At 38.1% G+C, this 22,486-nt stretch overlaps 1 protein-coding gene across 5 annotated transcripts in view; it reads left to right on the forward strand.

Annotated features, from left to right (window-relative positions):
• Nucleotides 1-22,486, forward strand: part of GRID1 (glutamate ionotropic receptor delta type subunit 1) — a 798,312-nt gene that overhangs the window by 654,833 nt on the left and 120,993 nt on the right. For all 5 annotated transcript variants that reach the window (XM_007962718.3, XM_073019016.1, XM_038008970.2 and 2 more), the window contains 3 exons: nt 746-943; nt 4,110-4,434; nt 5,639-5,777. In XM_007962718.3, coding sequence (XP_007960909.1) covers nt 746-943; nt 4,110-4,434; nt 5,639-5,777 — 662 coding nt within the window. The remainder of the gene's footprint in view (nt 1-745; nt 944-4,109; nt 4,435-5,638; nt 5,778-22,486) is intronic.

A 22,486-nucleotide genomic window follows, 5' to 3' on the forward strand; every position in this document is an offset into this window, starting at 1 on the left:
TTTACACCCTATTTCCCAACACAACTAAATTAATGAGTTATACTCCCTGGAACTGTTTGCCAAAGGCCCCTTGTTCAGTTTCACACAAGAAGGAAGGGGAATGGTGGTGAACGCTGAGGCATTTTTCAGATGACCACCTCACTCACATGTGGCATAGCACAACATGTGCAGGTGTGAGCATGGCATGGCTTTGAACTTGGAACTCTGGGTTTGAATTCTATCTTACCCTTTGGCTTCTGGTCTGGCCTTGGTCAGTTAATCCATATCCACTTTCTAGTATTGCCAGTAGACATAATGCTTTTTCTCTCAACCTAATGTCACAGAACTTTATCACCACTTATTATCCTGGATGAGAAGTTTCATGTTTCTTATGTGGGCCTCATATAATTTTGGCATATTCTAAGGACACGGTCCTAACTCTGCATGGATGTTACAAATGGAGGAAGGAAAACAAACCATATTATTTAGGGAAGTAGGGGTTGGAGCAGAGCCCGGGATAACATAACATAGGACAAATGAATCTCCACTCCTCTGCATGGACCTACTGATTGGAGTGATCATCCTGTGCACTGTTCCTTGAGTGTCCATACACGGCTTTTAGAAAAGGGCAAGTAAGTTGAGCCTCCAGTCCTAAATTGGGGAACTGCAAATGTTCTAACCAGATCTTTCTCTCTAACAATACACTCGAGATGAGTGTTAATGAACCTGTTATTTAATTGGAGAACCTTCATTCTGTTGTCCTCAGGAAGAGCCTTTCGTGATGGTGGCTGAGAACATCCTAGGACAGCCTAAGCGCTACAAAGGGTTCTCCATAGATGTCCTGGATGCACTGGCCAAGGCTCTGGGCTTCAAATATGAGATTTATCAAGCCCCTGATGGCAGGTATGGTCACCAGCTCCATAACACCTCCTGGAACGGGATGATCGGGGAGCTCATCAGCAAGGTAGGTCCCCACAGCAGATCCAGGGGGAGGGGCACCCTAGTCTTCCTCTGGGGTAATATCTAAACTTGACCAATTGCACCGTGGAAACCTTAGGACCAGCTAAACAGACCACAGTTACCATTCTCCACACACAAAGGCTCTTTTGTCCTCGAATCCCCTGCTACATCCATTTCTGCTCTTGTATCTCCTCATCCCTGACACTCTGTGTTACCTCCCTGCCCACTTCTGTCATTCATTTGAAGTCTATCATCCACTGTGTCTACTCTGTAGCACACCCTTCAGGGAACGACCCCACATTTAGGGTGAAGCAGAAACCTAGTTCCCACCAGGGGTACTGGTGAGTGCTCATTCTCCCATCCCTCATAGACCACAAGTAGGATATGCATACACATGTGTGTGTCTACATTGCTATGTGTGGATGTATCCCGCAGGTCCTCGTACTCATTTAAATCATACTTTTCTTCCCTCCCATAGAAACTGCATCCTCATTGAAACTCATGGCATGAGGCCAACTTACCATGTCCCCCTTCTTGTCATCTCATGACCCTGGGTCGTTTCCCCATGATCACTGATCATGATGGCATCTGTCTCAAGTCCTCCATCTCCATTATTCCTCCTGCCGCCATTCTGACAACTTCTGACATCCCTGTAGACAACTCTGGACTCCCAGTACTTTGACATCTTCGCCTCCAGGGAGCTTTGCTGTGCTCCACTCCATTGTTCACCCCCATGCATCTTGTTAGCATCTTACATGTCACCATCACTAGCCCACTGCATGACCATAACAAGTTGTCCTTCTGACTCTTTTGAACCTTTATTCTGACAGCAAAGGCCCTTTGCTTTTTAAATCCGTAAAGGCACTAGATTTAAATGACACTAGGCTTGTCATTTGTCTGATTTCTATTAATCTTTTTAAGAAACAGCTTTACTGTGATAAATTCACATACTATAAAATTTACCCATTTTAGATATACAACTCAATGATTTTTCGTAAAGGTACTAGGTTGTGCAACCTTCATTATAATCTAGTTTTAGAATACTTCTGTCAACCCATTGAGATCTTTCTTACCTACTTATAGTTAATGCCATTCCCACCCCCAGCCCTAGGCAACCATTAATCTACTTTGTATCTTATAGAGTTGCTTCAGTGAACATTTTGTATACAAGATGTGGTCTTTTATGTCATACAAGATGTGGTCTTTTGTGTCTGGGTCTTTCCACGTAGTGTGTGTATTTGAGGTCCATCCTTCTCTGCGGCTTCTGTGCCTTTCTGATAAATCCCTCCTCCCTTCATCCCTTGTGACTCCCTCTGTTCTCGACTTTTTTCTTGCACCCTAAGCCTGAATGGATTCTATTATCTATCCTCTTCACTCTGAAATCCCGGTTGCCGCACTCAGTTAGAGAAGGAAATTACGAATCTGTCCAGATTGCTGTAGAAACCCTGTGTGGTCTCCAGAATCAGCTGGGCCCTTCAGTACTGCCAGAATCTTTTAACTTGTCCTCTGTTGGGCTCCTTGGCTATGTTTCTCAGAGACTGTTTAAAAAGTTTACCTTTCTTCTTGAGCTACCTAAGAATTTCTATCCTTCCCAACTGAAAAAAAAAAAATGATTGCACTTCTATATTGGGGAAATAAACTGAGACTTCGGGGTATCAAATTGTACTTCTAATGCCTATGAAATTTACATCTGCAGGCACCTGCCATCTCCCACAGAGGGGAGTGTCCCCTGTCCCCTGTCAGTCTCTCCCACTGTCACAGGACAACCCCTCCACCTGTGTCATGAGTTGATTCCTTTGTGCCTCCTTCGAACCTTTTTTCATAAATTAGTTTACCTTCGTTCTGTGTTATAAGCCTATCCTGCTCCACTAAATTTCTTTTTAAGCCCTTAAATATGCTCCAAACTTTCCTAATCCTAAAAATAGTCCCTGGATGTTGGGATTTTTAGAAGAGAGGCAAGAACCAGAGATGCCAGTGTGACAAGTGTTAAGAGGAGGGTGTTGATAGGGTCACCTCTATGTTTTGTCTTAACTCAAGGTATAGTATTAGATTTCAGTTTAGGACATGAGTATATCTGTCCCTAGCCCACATATTAAACCTTAAAAAAATCCTTCCACGTGTGTTTCCCCAACTGGAGCATGGAGGTTGAATCAGTTGTCACTATTGGTCATTCTAAAAGAAACTGGTTCTGCTGATGCCTCCCACTTGGAGGGCCAAGAGCCCAGATCATTATGATGACTGCCTTTCAGTGCTCTTGTGACTAAAGGAGGACTCTAGACCCCATTGTCACCTGGCATCCACCCATCCAGACATGAAGCTTGTAATTGCCCCAAACTTGGCAGCTTCATCCTCACAGTCTGGATCCATCTTAATGGGGTTTCTGTCTGTTTTTGAAATGGAAGCCCATTTTGGAAGGCAAACATCTTGGGAGATAATTTTGAGGTCACAGTAGGGAACGTCCATAGAGATTCTTCACACCATGGCTTTATCATGGAAGAATCAACCTGTGGGTCTGCAAGCCATGAATTAAGGGTGGGGGAAGATAGAAGTAAGTAGATGACCCCTTTATTCTTTCAGTATTTTACTCTCTGGCATAAAGTCTACCTATAAAACACTCAGTGGCTAATATGTTAATGAAGTCTAATGTAGTTGTAGAGCTCACCATGTAACTTCTGAAGTGTTTTAGAAAAGAGATCAATGTGGGGTAATAGAGTCTGAGGGATGTGAAGAAGAAATGGAGTGTGCCTCTGGTCTCAACATGTAGGGAGGATGCAGACAGGCTTAGAAGATGACAGAAGGGCCTTCTTGGTGAAGGGTAGAGGGAAACACAGGGAAAATAAAAAGAAGATAGCTAAAGTTTGGTAGGAAAACAACAAGAAAGTGAAGATAAACTATAATTCATAGAGAAATGAAGATGCTTTACTCGGCTCTTTTCTGTAGAAGCCGTTTCCTGAAGTTTTTAGAAGAGAGCAACTTGTAAGGTGAAGGAAATAGTAACAGACAACTTAGTGTTGGATTTTCCTTACAATATTCGGACTCTCAGGGCGCCAGCTGTCAAATCCATTCCTCTGAACAGAGCAGTTCAAAGGGCAGAAGGTGGACCTTGACCCAGGGCAGAACCCAACAGTAAGCTGAGGACTGCCGTCTGATGAGATGGCTTTGCCTTTCAGAGAGCAGATTTGGCCATCTCTGCCATCACCATCACCCCAGAAAGAGAGAGCGTTGTGGACTTCAGCAAGCGGTACATGGACTATTCGGTGGGAATTCTAATCAAGAAACCTGAGGAGAAAATCAGCATCTTCTCCCTCTTTGCTCCATTCGATTTTGCTGTGTGGGCCTGCATTGCAGCAGCCATCCCCGTGGTTGGTGTGCTGATATTTGTGTTGAACAGGATACAGGCTGTGAGGGCTCAGAGTGCTGCCCAGCCCAGGCCATCAGCTTCTGCTACTCTGCACAGTGCCATCTGGATTGTCTACGGAGCCTTCGTACAGCAAGGTACCTTTCTGGTTCCCTGATCCTTGAATAGCTCTAAGAGCTTGGAAGAACTTATCCATTGGCAAAGTTCTCAGGTGCATTTTACCAAAGTCATTTCAAATGCAATTTTACTTAATCTCTAGGACAGTACAAATATCATGTTGCACCCAACTTCCCTGAATAATATCAGAGATAAATTAAATGAAACAACAATAAGGAACTCAACTTCAATTCCTGATTCTCCACTTTAGATAAAATTAACTTTGGAGTTCTGCTTTGCACTTTTATCCCCTCCTACATTAATTGCTATGCACATGAGGTTGTCAATGAAACTGTGAATCTTGCTTAAATTTTATGACTTAATGGGAAGAAAAAAATCCCAGTTGTGTTGCAATCATATAAGCAGTACTCCAGCCATTCTTGAGGTACAAATTCTCCTACCTCTGGGGGGTCTGAATGGCACTTCTATCCAGTAGTGAGTTATAGGATTGTGCCATTGTGACTGGAGCAACAAATTGCAAAGTTTCTAATGTGAGTGTTGGTCCTGTTTGCACCATGGCAAATGCTTTGTGAGGTTATGTAAGGAGATAAGCAGTGGGAAGCTCTCTTCTCCTAACACTTTAGAGACCAAGGAGAAATAATTGGCCTCAAAGAGGCTAAACTTCTAACTAAAAGTTTCATGCCATGATTTCTGAAAATTCTGGGGGAAGAAAAGCCATCTAGAGAGGGCTGAATACTAATAAAAGTGATATGGGACATCCCATTTCTGAAGTTTAAAAGAAAAGCCAGGGAGCCCTCCACGTAGGAGGTATTTCTATATTTACAGAATTCCCGAGTCTGCTATATATGAATTTGAAATTGGAAAGGGATCTTACATAAGGCTTCAGCCCTAGAAGTTCTTACCACTGTGAGGTAGAATCTCCTAACTGAAAGATTTTCATATTCAGACCCCCACCCTTGGTGTTTTGATGAACTCCACACCACTAGAAGCCCAATCCTAACTTTTCCATATTTTGTGGTCCTCTGCCCCTGTCCAAGATCCATGGTTTTAGGATCTTATCCCAGAATTGGCACAGATGCCCAGAGCCAGCTGGCAGTCACCTCCCTGGTTCCCAGCCCATCACCAGTGATAGCCTGTGTGCCTGACTGCAGGGCAGAGCACCTCCCTGGGGATGAGAGGGAGACCAGAAGCCACTGGCCAATCCACTTTGTCTGCCTCCCGCAGGTGGTGAATCTTCCGTGAACTCCGTGGCCATGCGCATCGTGATGGGCAGCTGGTGGCTCTTCACGCTCATTGTGTGCTCCTCTTACACAGCCAACCTTGCTGCCTTCCTCACAGTGTCTAGGATGGACAACCCCATAAGGTAAGCCTATTCCTCCTTGATCTGGAGCCAGCAGCTCAGAGAGGCTTTAAAGAGGATGTAAACCTTTCCAGGGCAGTGTGGTATGATGGAGAGAGCCCTGATCTGCAATCTGATGGTCTGGAATCTTTAGTGCGTGGAGAAGAGCTTCACTCTTGTTGTATTTTATCTCAGGCAAAATTACATAAATGTATAAATTCATTAAATAATATTTCCTGCAAATTTAATGCTGGCTACAAAGCTAAGAAATCAATTAACAAATTACATTTCCTCAGACATTTAAACATTGATTACAAACTTATTTAATCAAAATTTTACAAATATTTAGTTAAAATTAATTTAAACCAGAAGTTTAATATGTTTTTTTCAATCTTCAAACACCTTAAAATGATTTTTTCAAAAATACCAATTACCACAATAACTGGAAAACATATTTCATGCACATTTATATGATAAAATTATTGAAACCAAAAACTAAAAATATGTCTTCATTTTTACAAAATATTAAGATTATGGAATAAAAGAACGAGCTCAATATAGCAAAATAAATCTTGGAAGTGACTTTATTTTATGATCAGATTCCCAAATATAGTGCAAATTATAAAAAAAAGAACATGGACAAAGTGCATTTGGTTTGGATGTGTGGTTGCTGAAGTGGCCATAGGCATGGATCTGTTGTACACTTCATTGGGTACAATATTGGTTTCAATATTACCTCTAACTTGATGTCTGACTATGGTTTTTTGAGCCACTGCCTTTAGTAACGTCTCCTTTAATTCATCACACTCACTGCCATCATATTGGTTCTTTTGATCCATAGCTCTTAATCAAGTCATCTATACTCAACCAGCCTCTATGGGTCTCAACTAGCTATTGAAAAGAGTTCAAACTCCTTGACGAGGATTCAAGATTCAGTATGATATTGTCTAATATCTTTATTACATTGACGTTTTTATTGAGATCATTATAGATTCACATGTAGTCGTAAGAAAAATTGCAGAGAGGTTTCCTAGGATCCTTTACCCAGTCTTCTCAGTGGTAACATTTTGCAAAAGTCTAATATTATATCAAAACCAGGGTGCTGACATTGATGTGGTTGACTGATTTTATTCACATTTCCCCTCTTATACTCATCTCTCTGTGTGTCTGTCTATATGTATGTCTGCATTCGGATCTATACTATTTTATCACTTATAAACTTGTATATCTGCACCACGTTAGAGATACTGAACAGATCTATCACCACAAGGATCCTTTATGTTGTTCTCTTATAACCACCCAACTTTTTTCACATTTCTTCCCCTGCCACTCTGTCCCCAACTCTGGCAATCATTAGTTGTGCTCCATCTCTAAAGTTTTGTCATTTCAGTATGTGATATAAATGGAATAATGCCTTTTGGCTTTGGCTTTTTCACTCAACATAATTCCTTAGAGATTCATCCACGTTTTCGTGCATATTAGTAGTTCACTGCTTTGATTATACCACATATACCACATAAGAGTAATATCACATATACCACAGTTTGTCTAACCATTCCCCCATTGGAGGACATCTGGGATGTTTCAAATTCTTGGCAATTATGAAAAAAGCTGCCATGAACATTTGTGTGCAGGTTTTTGCGTGAACATGAGTTTTCATTTACATGTGATAAACACCCCAGAGTGCAATTGCTGGATCATATGGCAAGTTCATGTTGGGTATTATAAGAAGGTATCAAACTGCTTTCCAGAGTGTCTGTATCATTTCATATTTCTGCCAGTGATGAGAGAATAATCCAGTTTCTCTGCATCTTTCCTGACATTTGGTATTGCCATTATTTTTCATTTTACCATTCTGATGGGTGTGGAGTCATACCTCATTGTGGTTTTATTTTGCACTTCCTTAATGACTAATGATGCTGCACACCTTTTTATGTGCTTATTTGCTATGTATATATCCCCTTCCATAAAATATCTGTTTTTAACTTTTCTAAATGGATTGCTTATTGCTTATTACTTTTGAGTTTTGAAAGTTCTTTATATATTTTACATACTAGTTCTTTGTCAGATAGGTGGTCAGCAAATATTTGCTGCCACTCTATAGCTTGTCTTTTCAAACTCTTGTCTTTTCACCATGAAAACGTTTTAATTTTGATGAGGTTCAATTTAGAAAATTATTTGCTTCACGAATCATGCTTTTGCTGTCAAGTCTTTTCCTAGCCTGAGACCCTGAAGATTTTCTACTTTTATTTTTTACTGAAAATGTTTGCATTTTACAATTCAGTCTACAATCAATTTTGAGATAATTTTATACATTTTGAGGTTTAGGTTGAGAGCATTTTTTGTTTTGTTTTGTTTTGTTTTGTTTTGTCTGTCTGTTTTGGTCTATGGATGTCCAATAGCTTTAATACTATTTGTTGAAAAGGCTATCCTTCCTCCATGGAATTGCTTTTGTATTTTGTGAGAAAACAGTTGGGCATATTTGTATGTTATCTAAATTGTCTATTCTGTTCCATTGTTATATATGGTTGTCCCTTTGCCAACACCATACTATTGTGATTACAGTAGCTATAGCATAAGCCTTATTATAGGGCAGAGTGATTCCTTCCATTTTAATCTTCTTTGTTAGGATTATTTTAGCCATTCTTGGACTTACATCTATACACATAAATTTTTTCACATTTGTATTTTTTGTTATTTTCAAAATTATCAGCTAAAGGATTTCAGAATTGTATTCAGAGCAAATGGACTAATTGAAAAATTAACCATATAACACAATAAATTAAAATTTTCCTGTTTAATAATTAATAAATAATGAAGTATCAGTGAATCTAATAGTGGATTGAGTTTGAACCCAGCTCAGTAGTTAGTCAACTAAATATTTTCCTCAAAAAATTGATAAAGCAAGTAGCCATTTACTATTATGTTGATCTTTTGCTAAGCTTACTTATTTTTTTCTTTATTGAGGTATTACTGACAAATAAAAATTTACAGCATACAACATGATGTTTTGACGTTAACAGAGTCTTTCAATGAGAAAAGGTTTTAATTTTGATGAGGTCAAATTTAGAAATTTATTCTTTCATGGATCATTCTTTTTGATGTTGTCTTTGTCTATCCAGAGAGCCTTAGGATTTTCTCCTGTTTTAAAATTCCTAACATTTTTATATTTTTACATTTTACATTTCCTTCCACAATCAATTTTGAGTGAATTTCTGTATGAAATTTGAGGTAGAGGCTGAGGTCTTTTTTTTCAGTCTATGGATACTGATATGATTTGGCTGTGCCCCACCCAAATCTCAACCTGAATTGTATTTCCCAGAATTCCCACATGTTGTGGGAGGGACCCAGGGAGAGGTAATTGAATCATAGGGGCCGGTCTTTCCTGTGCTATTCTCATGACAATGAATAAGTCTCACAAGATCTAATGTGGGTTTATCAGGGGTTTCTGCTTTTGCTTCTTCCTCATTTTCTCTTACCACCACCATGTAAGAAGAGCCTTTCACCTCCCACCATGATTCTGAGGCTTCCCTATCCATGTGAAACTGTAAGTCCAATTAAAACTTTTTTGTTGTTGTTCCCAGTTTTGGGTATGTCTTTAACAGCAGTGTGCAAACAAACTAATACAGAAAATTGGTACTGGAAGTGGGGCATTGCTGAAAAGGTACCCACAAATGTAGAAGTTACTTTGGAACTGGGTAACAGGCAGAGGCTGGAACAGTTTGGAGGGCTCAGAAGAAGACAGGAAAATGTGGGAAAGTTTGGAACCTCCTAGAGACTTGTTGAATGGCTTTGACAAAAATGCTGATAGTGATATGAACAATAAGGTCCAGGTTGAGGTGGTCTCAGATGGAGATGAGGAACTTATTGAGAACTGGAGCAAAGGTGACTCTTGTTATGTTTTAGCAAAGAGAGTAGTGGCATTTCTCCCCTGCCCTAGAGATTTGTGAAACTTTGAACTTGAGAGAGATGATTTAGGGTATCTGGTGGAAGAAATTTCTAAGCAGCAAAGCATTCAAAAGGTGACTTGGGTGCTGTTAAAAGAATTCCATTTTTAAAGGGAAACAGCATAAAAGTTCAGAAAATTTGCAGCCTGACAAAGCAGTAGAAAAGAAACACCCATTTTTGGAGGAGAAATTCAAGCCAGCTGCAGAAGTTTGCACAAGTAGCAAGGAGCCTAATGTTAATCCCCAAGACCATGGGGAAAATGTCTCCAGGCCATGTCAGCCCCTCCCATCACAGGCCCAGAGGCCTAGTAGCAAAATATGGTGTCATGGTCTGGGCCCAGGGTCCCTGTGCTGTGTGCCGCCTAGGGACTTGGTGCCGTGTCCCAGATGCTCCAGCCATGGCTGAAAGGGGCCAACATAGAGCTTGGGCTGTGACTTCAGAGGGTGGAAGCCCCAAGCCTTGGCAGCTTTCACGTGGTGTTGAGCCTGCAGGTACACAGAAGCAAAGAATTGAGGTTTGGGAACCTCTGCCTAGATTTCAGAAGATGTATAGAAATGCCTGGATGCCCAGGCAAAAGTTTGCTGCAGGGGCAAGGCCCTCATGGAGAACCTCTGCTAGGGCAGTGTGGAAGGGAAATGTGGGATTGGAGTCCCTACTGGGGTGTGGAGTCCCTATGTGGAAGTCAAGGAGTTAAGAATTGAGGTTTGAGAACCTTTGCCTAGATTTCAGAAGATGCGTAGAAATGCCTGGATGCCCAGGCAAAAGTTTGCTTCAGGGATGAGGCCCTCATGGAGAATCTCTGCTAGGGCAGTGCAGAAGGGAAATGTGGGGTGTGGAGTCCCTACACAGAGTCCCTACTGGGGCACTGTCTAATGGAGCTGTGAGAAGAGGGCCACCATCCTTCTGACCACAGAATGATAGATCCACTAACAGCTTGCACCGTATGCCTGGAAAAGTCATAGACACTCAATGCTAGCCCATGAAAGCAGCCACGAGGAAGGCTGTACCCTGCAAAGCCACAGGGACAGAGTTCCCCAAGACCATGGGAACCCACCTCTTGCCTCAGTGTGTCCTGGATGTGAGTCATGGAGTCAAAGGAGATCATTTTGGAGCTTTAAAATCTGACTGCCTGCTGGATTTCGGACTTGCATGGGCCCTATAACCCCTTTGTTGTGGCCAATTTCTCCCATTTAGAATGGCTATATTTACCCAATACCTGTATCTCCATTGTATCCAGGAAGTAACTAATTTGCTTTTGATTTTACAGGCTCACTAGCGGAACAGACTTGCCTTGTCTCAGATGAGACGTTGGACTGTGGACTTTTGGGTTAATGATGAAATGAGTTAAGACTTTCGGGGACTGTTGGGAAGGCATGACTGCTTTTGAAATGTGAGGCCATGAGATTTGGAGGGACCAGGAGTGGAATAATATGGTTTGGCTCTGTCTGCATCCAAATCTCAGCTTGAATTATATCTCCCAGAATTCCCACGTGTTGTGGAAGGGACCTAGGGAGACATAATTGAATCATGGGGACCAGTCTTTCCCATGCCGTTCTTGTGATAGCAAATAGTCTCACGAGATCTGATGGGTTTATCAGGGCTTTCTGCTTTTGCTTCTCCCTCATTTTCTCTTGCCTACACCATGTAAGAAGAACCTTTTGTCTCCCATCGTGATTCTGAGGCCTCCCCAGCCTTTTAGAACTTTAAGTCCAATTAAAACTTTTTTTTTTTTTGTTCTCAGTTTCAGGTATGTCTTTATGAGCAGCATGAAAACAAACTAACACAGATACTTAATTGCTCTAGCACTATTTGTTGAAAAGGCTGTTCTTCTATTGAATATAACATTTGCATGTGCACTACGAAATGATTACCACAATGAAGCTAAGTAACATATCTGTTACCTCACATAGTTATCAGTTTTTTGTGTGTGATGAGAATATTTAAGATCTGCTGTTTTAGCCAATCTCAAATGTATAACACAATTTTATGAATTATAGCCACCATGCTCTACATTATATCTTCAGATCTTATTCATCATACCTAACTGAAATTCTGTACTATTTGACAAAATGCTCATAATTCCCCCACACTCCAGTCCCTGGCAGCCACCATTCTCTGGCAACCAATAAACTTTCCGTTCCTATGAGTTAGACTCTTTAGATTCCAAATATAAGTGAGATCATTCAGTATGTGTCTTTCTGTGCCTAGCTTATTTGAGTTAACGTAATATAATATTTGAGTTAACATAACAATATCATCTAGGTTCACCCATGTTGTCACAAAGGAAATATATTTTATTTATATATTATATATATTAATTATACATAATGTATCATATTTATATATTATATGTATATCTAATATATACAAATAATTGCATTTATATACATTATATATGTGTATATATAATATATAATCACATGTATATACATTATATATGTGCATATATATAATATATCACATTTTCTTTGTCCAATTATTTGTGGATAAAAAGTTAGGTTGATTCTGGCAGGCTGCAGTGTCTCACACCTGTAATCGAGCACTTTGGGAGTCCGAGATGGGCGAATCACCTGAGGTCAGGAGTTCAAGACCAGCCTGGCAAACATGGTGAAACTCAGTCTCTACTAAAAATACAAAAATGCCAGGCATGGTGGCGGGCGCCTGTAATCCCTGCTACTTAGGAGGCTGAGGCAGGAGAATCACTTGAATCTGAGAGGTGGAGGTTGCAGTGAGCCAAGATCATGGCACTGCACTGCAGCCTGGGCAATAGAGTGAGACTCCGTCTCAAAAAAAAAAAAAAAGTTAGTTATATATCTTGCCAATTTCTAATAATGCTGCAATGAACATGGTAGTGCAGACAAATATCTCTTCAAGATACTGATTTCATCTTCTTTGGCTCTGTATTAAGAAGTGGGATCACTGAATCATATGGTATTCTATATTTAAGTTTTTGAGAAATTGCCATCCTGTTTTCCATATTCTTATCATCACTTGTTAGTTTTTGTCTTTTTTTTTTTTTTTTTTTTACCATAGCCATTCTAACAGGTGTAAGGTGATACCTCATTATAGTTTTCATTTTTATTTTCCTGATGATAATTATGTTGAATATTTTTTCATGTATCTTTTGGTCATTTATATGTCTTCTTTTGAGAAATGTCTATTCAGCTCCTTGCCCATTTTTATATTAAATTATTTGTTTTGTGGCTAGTGAGTTTTTGATTTCCTTATATATTTTGGATATTAGCACATTATTTGATTTTCTGTCATTTTGCAAGTTGTCTCTTCACTTTGTAGGTTGTTTACTTTGCTATGTACGAGATTTTTAAATTTGATTCAGTTTTTTATCTGAATTTATCTATTTTTGTTTTTGTTGCCTGTGCTTTTGGGTCACATCCAAAAATTCATGCCCCAGACTAATGTCAAAAAGCTTTTTTCTTCTGGAAGTTTTACAGCTTCAGCTCTTACATTTCAGTTTTTAATTTATTTTGAGTTGTTTTTTGGGTATGGTGTGAAATAAGGGTCTATTTTCATTCTTTTGTGTGTGAATATTCAGTTTCTCCAACATCATTTATTAAAAAGACTGTCTTGCCCATTGTGTGTTCTTTGCAACTTTGTCAAAGATCGATTGACTGCAAATGTGCCAATTTATTTCTGGGCTCTATTCTCTTTCATTCTATATCTCGTTTTATGCCAATACCATATTGTTTTAGTTACTATGACTGTATACTATATTTTGACATCAAGTAGTGTGATGTCTCCAGATTTGCTTCTCTTGTTTAAGATTGCATTGCTATTCAGAGGCCTTTTGTGGTCACAGGAATTTTACGATTTTTTTTTTTTTCTATTTCTGTGAAGAATATCACTGGTATTTTGGTAGGGGTTATACCAAATCTGTAGATCACTTTGGGTGGTATTAGCATATTAATGGTATTATTTTTCCAGTCCATGAATGTAGGATACCTTTCCATTTATTTGTGTCTTCTTTAGTTTTTTCACCAATGTTTTATAGTTTACAGCATAGCATACAGATTTTTCACCTCCTTGGTATAATTTATACACAATAATTTTATTTTTATGCTATTTTAAGTAGAATTGTTTTCATGATTTGTTTGCAAATACTTTGTTGTTAGTTTATAGAAATATTCCTGATTTTTGTATGTTTATTTTGTATCCTGCAAATTTACTGCACTATTTATTAGTTCCTGCATTTGTTTGGTGAAGTCAAGGGTTTTCTATATAGGTCATGTCATCTACAAATATATGCAGTTTTACTTCTTTCTCTCTGATTTGAATGTCTTTTATTTCTTTTTTTTTTTTTTTTTTTTTGAACTTTTATGTTCGGGGTACATGTACAGGTTTGTTTACAGATAAACTGTATGTCATGGGGGTTTGATGTACAGATAATTTTATCACCCAGGTAAACATAGTACTTGATAGTCATTTTTTTTCTGATACTCTCCTTCCTCCTAACCTCCACCCTCAAATATGTCCCAGTGTCTGTTGTTCCTCTCATACTGTCTATCCATATGTTCTTGTTTAGCTTCCATTTATAAGTAAAAACATGTGGTATATTTAGTTTTCTGTTCCTCTGTTAGTTTGCTTCAAATAATGGCCTTTAGCTCTATCCACGTTGCTGCAAAGAATATTATCTTGTTCTTTTTTATGGCTGCATAATATTCCATGGTATATATGTATCACATTTTCTTTATCTTTTATTTATTTGTATTGCCTAATTGTTCTGACTGTGCCTTCCAGTTCTATGTTGAATAGATATGGCGAGAGTGGGCAATTTGTTTTGTTCCCAATCTGGGAGGAAAAGCTTTTAGATTTTTACTGTTGAGTATGATGTTAGTCATAGGCTTCATATATGGCCTTTATCATGTTGAAGTACATGACATTTAGTCTCAATTTGCTGAAAGTTTTTATCATGAAAGATGTTAAATTTTCTGTAATGATTTTTCTACATCTTTTGAGATAAATGTATAATTTGTATCCTTCATTTTGTTAATCTAGTGCCTCCTATATCTTGATTTTTGTATGTTAAACCGTCCTTGCATTCTGGGGGTAAGTTCCACTTGATCATGGGATTTTTTTTTTTTTTTAACATGCTATTGAATTGGGTTTGTAAGTATTTTGTTGAAGATTTGCACATCTATGTTATCTGGGATATTATCCTGTAGTTTTCTTTTCTCAAAGATTCCTTGTCAGGCTTTGATATAAAGGTAGTGGTGGTCTTGTAAAATGAGTTTGAAAGCGTTCCCTTCAATTTTTGGGAAGTGTTTGAGAAGGATTGGCATTTTTCTTTCTTGGGAGGTTTCTGATTACTGTTCCAATCTTATTACCAATATTAATATGTTCAGATTTTCTGTTTCTTCAGCAATCAGTCTCAATAGGTTGTATGTTGCTAGAAATTTATTCATTTCTTCTAAATTATTCAGTTTGCTGTTGCAAAATTATTTATAGTGTTCTCTTATGACCCTTTCTATTTCTGTGGTATTGATTGCTTCTCTTTCATTTATAATTTTATTTATTTGAGACTTACCACTTTTTTCTTAGTCTAGCTAAAGGTTTTTCAATTTTGTTTATCTTTCCAGAAAAGCCAATCTTAGTTTCATTGACCTTTGGTAGTGTCTGTCTAGTCTCTGTTTTATTTATTTCTGCCCTAATCTTTATTATTTTCTTCTTTCTGCTAACTTTGGGCTTCATTTGTTCTTCTTTTTGTAGTTCATTGAGATATAAAGTTAGAATATTTAAAATGTTTCTTTTTTAATGTAGTTTTAATCAACATTAACTTCCTTCTTAAAAGGGCTCATGCTGCATCCTATTATTTTTGGTATGCTTATGTTTCCATTTTTATTTGTCTCAAGAATTCTTTTAGTATCCCTTTTTATTTTTTCTATAATCTACTGGTTGTTTCAGGGATGTGTTTAATTTCCACATTTGATAAATTTTCTTATTTTTCTGTAGTTATTGATTTCTAGTTTCATAGCATTGTGCCTCATGAAGATACTTGATATGATTTCAGTCTTCTCAAATTTGTTAAACTTGTTTTGTGGTCTAACATGTAATATATCCTGGAGAATGTTCCATGAAAGTTTGAAAGGAATGTGTATTCTGTGGCTATTAGATGGAGTGTTCTGTATGTGTTTGTTAGGACCATCTGGTCTACATTGTTGTTCAAGTCTGTTTTTACTTACTGACTTTCTGCCTAGATGATCTTTCCATTGTTGAAAGTGGGGCATTGAAGTCCCTGAGAATTCTTGTATCGCTATTTCTCCCTTCAGTTTTGTCAAAATTTACTTATCATATTTATGTGTTTAATGTTGAGTGCCTATATGTATATGTACACATGTGTGTCTATTTTGTTGGATGTAAGTTTAGTCAACCTATTCTATTACCACTTGCATGGAATATCTTTTTCCATCTTTTTTCTTTCAATATACTTGTCTGAATCTACAGTGAGACACCTGTACACAGCATATAGTTGGATCATGTTTAAAATCATTATGCTGATCTCTACTTTTAAATAAATGTTTAATCTGCTTATATTTAATATAATTTCCAAGAAAGGACTTAGTTCTACGATTTTGCTATTTGATTTCTATATGACTTACATTATTATTATTATTTTTTTTTTTTGAGACGGAGTCTTGCTCTGTCGCCCAGGCTGGAGTGCAGTGGCCAGATCTCGGCTCACTGCAAGCTCCGCCTCCAGGGTTCACGCCATTCTCCTGCCTCAGCCTCCCGAGTAGCTGGGACTACAGGCACCCGCCACCTCGCCCAGCTAGTTTTTTATAATATTTAGTAGAGACGGGGTTTCACCGTGTTAGCCAGGATGGTCTCGATCTCCTGACCTCGTGATCCACCCGTCTCTGCCTCCCAAAGTGCTGGGATTACAGGCTTGAGCCACCGTGCCCGGCCATGACTTACATTATTTGTGTTCCTCATGTTTTCTGTTGCTGCCTTCTTTTGTGTTAAATGGGTATTTTTTTTTGTTTTAATTATACTTTAAGTTCTAGGGTACATGTGCACAATGTGCAGGTTTGTTACATATGTATACTTGTGCCATGTTGGTGTGCTGCACCCATCAACTCGTCAGCATCCATCAACTCGTCATTTACATCAGGTGTCACTCCCAATGACATCCCTCCCCCCTCTCCTCTCCCCATAATAGGCCCCGGTGTGTGATGTTCCCCTTCCCGAGTCCAAGTGATCTCATTGTTCAGTTCCCACCTATGAATGAGAACATACAGTGTTTGGTTTTCTCTTCTTGCAATAGTTTACTGAGAATGATGGTTTCCAGCTGCATCCATGTCCCTACAAAGGACACGAACTCATCCTTTTTTATGACTACATAGTATTTCATGGTATATATGTACCACATTTTCTTAATCCAGTCTGTCACTGATGGACATTTGGGTTGATTCCAAGTCTTTGCTATTGTGAATAGTGCCACAATAAACATACATGTGCATGTGTCTTTATAGCAGCATGATTTATAATCCTTTGGGTATATAGCCAGTAATGGGATGGCTGGGTCAAATGGTATTTCTAGTTCTAGATCCTTGAGGAATTGCTATACTGTTTTCCACAATGGTTGAACCAGTTTACAATCCCACCAACAGTGTAAAAGTGTTCCTATTTCTCCACATCCTCTCCAGTGCCTGTTGTTTCCTGATTTTTAATGATTGCCATTCCAACTGGTGTGAGATGGTATCTCATTGTGGTTTTGATTTGCATTTCTCTGATGGCCAGTGATGCCAAGCAGTTTTTCACGTATTTGTTGGCTGTATGCATGTCTTCTTTTGAGAAATGTCTGTTCATATCCTTTGCCCACTTTTTGATAGGGTTGTTTGTTTTTTTCTCGTAAATTTGTTTGAGTTCTTTGTAGGTTCTGGATTTAGCCCTTTGTCAGATGAGTAGATTGCAAAAATTTTCTCCCATTCCGTAGGTTGCCTGTTCACTCTGATGGTAGTTTCTTTTGCTGTGCCAAACCTCTTTAGTTTAATGAGATCCCATTTGTCAATTTTGGCTTTTGTTGCCGTTGCTTTTAGTGTTTAGACATGAAGTCCTTGCCCATGCCTATGTCCTGAATGCTATTACCTAGGTTTTCTTCTAGGATTTTTATGGTTTTTGGTGTAACATTTAAGTCTCTAATCCATCTTGAATTAATTTTCATAAAAGGAGTAAGGAAGAGATCCAGTTTCAGCTTTCTACTTATGGCTAGCCAATTTTCCCAGCACCATTTATTAAATAGGGAATCCTTTCCCCATTTCTTGTTTTTGTCAGGTTTGTCAAAGATCAGATGGCTGTAGATGTGTGGTATTGTGTCTGAGGACTCTGTTGTGTTCCATTGGTCTATATCTCTGTTTTGGTACCAGTACCATGCTGTTTTGGTTACTGTAGCCTTGTAGTATAGTTTGAAGTCAGGTAGCGTGATGCCTCCAGCTTTGTTCTTTTGACTTAGGATTGTCTTGGCAATGTGGGGTCTTTTTTGGTTCCATATGAAATTTAAAGCAGTTTTTTCCAATTCTATGAAGAAAGTAGCTTGATGGGAATGGCATTGAATCTGTAAATTTATAAATTACCTTGGGTAGTATGGCCATTTTCATGATATTGATTCTTTCTATGCATGAGCATGGGATGTTCTTCCATTTGTTTGTGTCCTCTTTTATTTCATTGAGCAGTGGTTTGTAGTTCTCCTTGAAGAGGTCCTTTACATCCCTTTTAAGTTGGATTCCTAGGTATTTTATTCTCTTTGAAGCACTTGTGAATGGAAGTTCATTCATAATTTGGCTCTCTGTCTCTTACTGGTGTATAAGAATGCTTGTGATTTTTTGCACATTAATATTTTATCCTGAGACTTTGCTGAAGTTGCTTATCAGCTTAAGGAGATTTTGGACTGAGATGATGTGGTTTTCTAAATATACAATCATGTCATCTGCAAACAGGGACAATTTGACTTCTTTTCCTAACTGAATACCCTTGATTTCTTTATCATGCCTGATTACCCTAGCCAGAACTTCCAATACTATGTTGAATAGGAGTGGTGAGAGAGGGCATCCCTGTCTTGTGCCAGTTTTCAAAGGGAATGCTTTCCGTTTTTGCCCATTCAGTATGATATTGGCTGTGGGTTTGTCGTAAATAGCTCTTATTATTTTGAAATACGTTCCATCAATACCGAATTTATTGAGGGTTTTTAGCATGAAGGACTGTGGAATTTTGTCAAAGGCCTTTTATGCAACTATTGAGATAATCATATGGTTTTTGTCTTTGGTTCTGTTTATATGCTGGATTATGTTCATTGATTTGCGTATGTTGAACCAGCCTTGATCATGGTGGATAAGCTTTTTGATATACTGCTGGATTTGGTTTGCCAGTATTTTATTGAGGATTTTTGCATCGATGTTCATCAGGGATATTGTTCCAAAATTCTCTTTTTTTGTTGTGTCTCTGCCAGGCTTTGGTATCAGGATGATGCTGGCCTCATAAAATGAGTTAGGGAGGATTCCCTCTTTTTCTATTGATTGGAATAGTTTCAGAAGGAATGGTACCAGCTCCTCCTTGTACCTCTGGTAGAATTCAGCTGTGAATCCGTCTGGTCCTGGACTTTATTTGGTTGGTAGGCTATTACTTATTGCCTTAATTTCAGAGCCTGCTATTGGTCTATTCAAAAATAGATGTTTTTTCTTTACTATTTTAACTGCCTTGATATATATACGTATATATACACACATCACATATTATTATTATATTTTTAGTAGTTGCCCAGGACACTACAATTAGCATCTTAATTTATAACAATTTGTGTTGGATTAATAACAAATTTAGCCTAATAATATACAAAAGTTATGCTGTTATATAGTTCTGTTCCACCTACACCCTTACCTTAATTCTTTTATAAAACTGTTTGATGTGCTCTTTTTCAGGAGGTAATTTTAATACTTTTAATTGATTCAGTAGATAGTCTTCGATATTTAGTTTTAAATTTGTTATTTTTTTACTTGTTGAATAAACTTCACAAGTTTTAAGAACATCTTTAGGTATTAGAAGATATTACTAAATTATTTGTTTATTCTGATTTAAATTTTTATGGGTAAAATATACATAACATAAAACCTATTGTTTTAAGAATTTCTAAATGTAAGTTTAGTGGCACTAAGTATATTCACATTGTCGCAATCAACATTATCATCTATCTCCAGAACACTTCGTCTTGCATAACTGATCATCTGTACCCATGAAAGAACTAATTTCCCATTTTCTCTGGACCCTGGAAACCACCATTCTATCTTCTGTCTCTATAAATTTGACTACTCTAGGTACCTCAAATTAGTAGTAGTATATGGCATTTATTTTTTATGATTGACTTATTTCACTTTTCTGTTTTCAAGATTCAGCCATGTTGTAGCTTGTGTAAGAATGTCCTTCCTTTTTAAGGCTGAATAATATCCCATTTAATGTATATATCATAGTTTATTTATCCATTCATCTATCAGTGGGATCTTGGATTGCTTTCACATATTAGCTATTGTAATGCTACGGTTGTAAACTTGGGTATACAAATACCTGTTCAATGTCTGCTTTTAATTCTTTGGTGTATATACCCAGAAGTAAAATTGCTGGATCATATGGTAATCCTACGTTTAATTTTTTAAATTAATTAATTAATTAATTTTTTATTATACTTTAAGTTCTAAGATACAGGTGCACAACATGCAGGTTTATTACATATGTACACATGTGCCCTGTTGGTGTGTTGCACCCATTAACCTGTCATTTACATTAGGTATAGCTCCTAATGCTATCCCTTTCCCCCCACCCTGCCCCATGACAGGCCCTGGGGTGTGATGTTCCCCATCCTGTGTCCAAGTGTTCTCATTGTTCAATTCCCACCTATGAGTGAGAACATGCAGTGTTTGGTTTTCTCTTCTTGCAATAGTTTGCTGAGCATGATGTTTCCAGCTTCATCCATGTCCCTACAAAGGACATGAACTCATCTTTTTTTTATGGCTGCATAGTATTCCATGGTGTATAGGTGCCACATTTTCTTAATCCAGTCTGTCATTGATGAACATTTAGGTTGGTTCCAAGTCTTTGCTTTTGTGAATAGGGCCACAGTAAACATAAATGTGCATGTGTCTTTATAGCAGCATGATTTATAATCCTTTGAGTATATACCCAGTAATGGGATGGCTGGGTCAAATGGTATTTCTAGTTCTAGATCCTTGAGGAATTGCCACACTGTCTTCCACAATGGTTGAACTAGTTTACAATCCCACCAGTAGTGTAAAAGTGTTCCTATTTCTCCACATCCTCTCCAGCACCTGTTGTTTTCTGACTTTTTAATGATCACCATTCTAGCTGATGTGAGATGGTATCTCATTGTGGTTTTGATTTGCATTTCTCTGATAGTGATGATGATGAGCATTTTTTCATGTGTCTGTTGGCTGCATAAATGTCTTCTTTTGAGAAGTGTCTGTTCATATCCTTTGTCCAGTTTTTGATGGGGTCGTTTGTTTTTTTCTTGTAAATTTGTTTGAGTTCTTTGTAGGTTCTGGATATTAGCCTTTTGTCAGATGAGTAGCTTGCAAAAATTTTCTCCCATTCTGTAGGTTGCCTGTTCACTCTGATGGTAGTTTCTTTTGCTGTGCCGAACCTCTTTAGTTTAATTAGATCCCATTTGTCAATTTTCGCTTTTGTTGCCATTGCTTTTGGTGTTTTAGACATGAAGTCCTTGCCCATGCCTATGGCCTGAATGATATTGCCTAGGTTTTCTTCTAAGGTTTTTATGGTTTTTCAGTCTAACATTTAGGTCTCTAATCCATCTTGAATTAATTTTGGTACAAGGTGTAAGGAAGGGATCCAGTTTCAGCTCTCTACATATGGCTAGCCAGTTTTCCCAGCACCATTTATCATGTAGGGAATCCTTTCCCCATTTCTTGTTTTTGTCAGGTTTGTCAAAGATCAAATGGTTGTAGATGTGTGGTATTATTTCTGAGGGCTCTGTTCTATTCCATTAGTCTATATCGGTGTTTTGGTACCAGTACCATGCTGTTTTGGTTACTGTAGCCTTGTAGTATAGTTTGAAGTCAGGTAATGTGATGCCTCCAGCTTTGTTCTTTTGACTTAGGATTGTCTTGACAATGTGGGCTCTTTTTTGGTTCCATATGAACTTTAAAGTATTTTTTTCCAATTCTGTGAAGAAACTCATTGGTAGCTTATTGGGAATGGCATTGAATCTATAAATTTATAAATTGCCTTGGGCAGTATGGCCATTTTCACTATATTGATTCTTCCTATCCATGAGCATGGTATGTTCTTCCATTTGTTTGTGTCCTCTTTTATTTCACTGAGCAGTGGTTTGTAATTCTCCTTGAAGAGGTCCTTCAGATCCCTTTTAAGTTGGATTCCTAGGTATTTTATTCTCTTTGAAGCAATTGTGAATGGGAGTTCACTCATGATTTGGCTCTCTGGTTGTCTGTTTTTGGTGTATAAGAATGCTTGTGATTTTTGCCCATTTATTTTGTATCCTGAGACTTTGCTGAAGTTGTTTATCAGCTTAAAGAGATTTTGGGCTGAGACGATGGGGTTTTCTAAATATACAATCATGTCATCTGCAAACAGGGACAATTTTCCTAATTGAATACCCTTTATTTCTTTCTCCTGCCTGATTACCCTAGCCAGCACTCCCAACATTATGTTGAATAAGAGTGGTGAGAGAGGGCATCCTTGTCTTGTGCCAGTTTTCAAAGGGAATGCTTCTAGTTTTTGCCCATTCAGTA

The sequence above is a fragment of the Chlorocebus sabaeus genome, chromosome 9 (assembly GCF_047675955.1).
Source record: "Chlorocebus sabaeus isolate Y175 chromosome 9, mChlSab1.0.hap1, whole genome shotgun sequence".
Taxonomy (NCBI): Eukaryota; Metazoa; Chordata; class Mammalia; order Primates; family Cercopithecidae; genus Chlorocebus; species Chlorocebus sabaeus.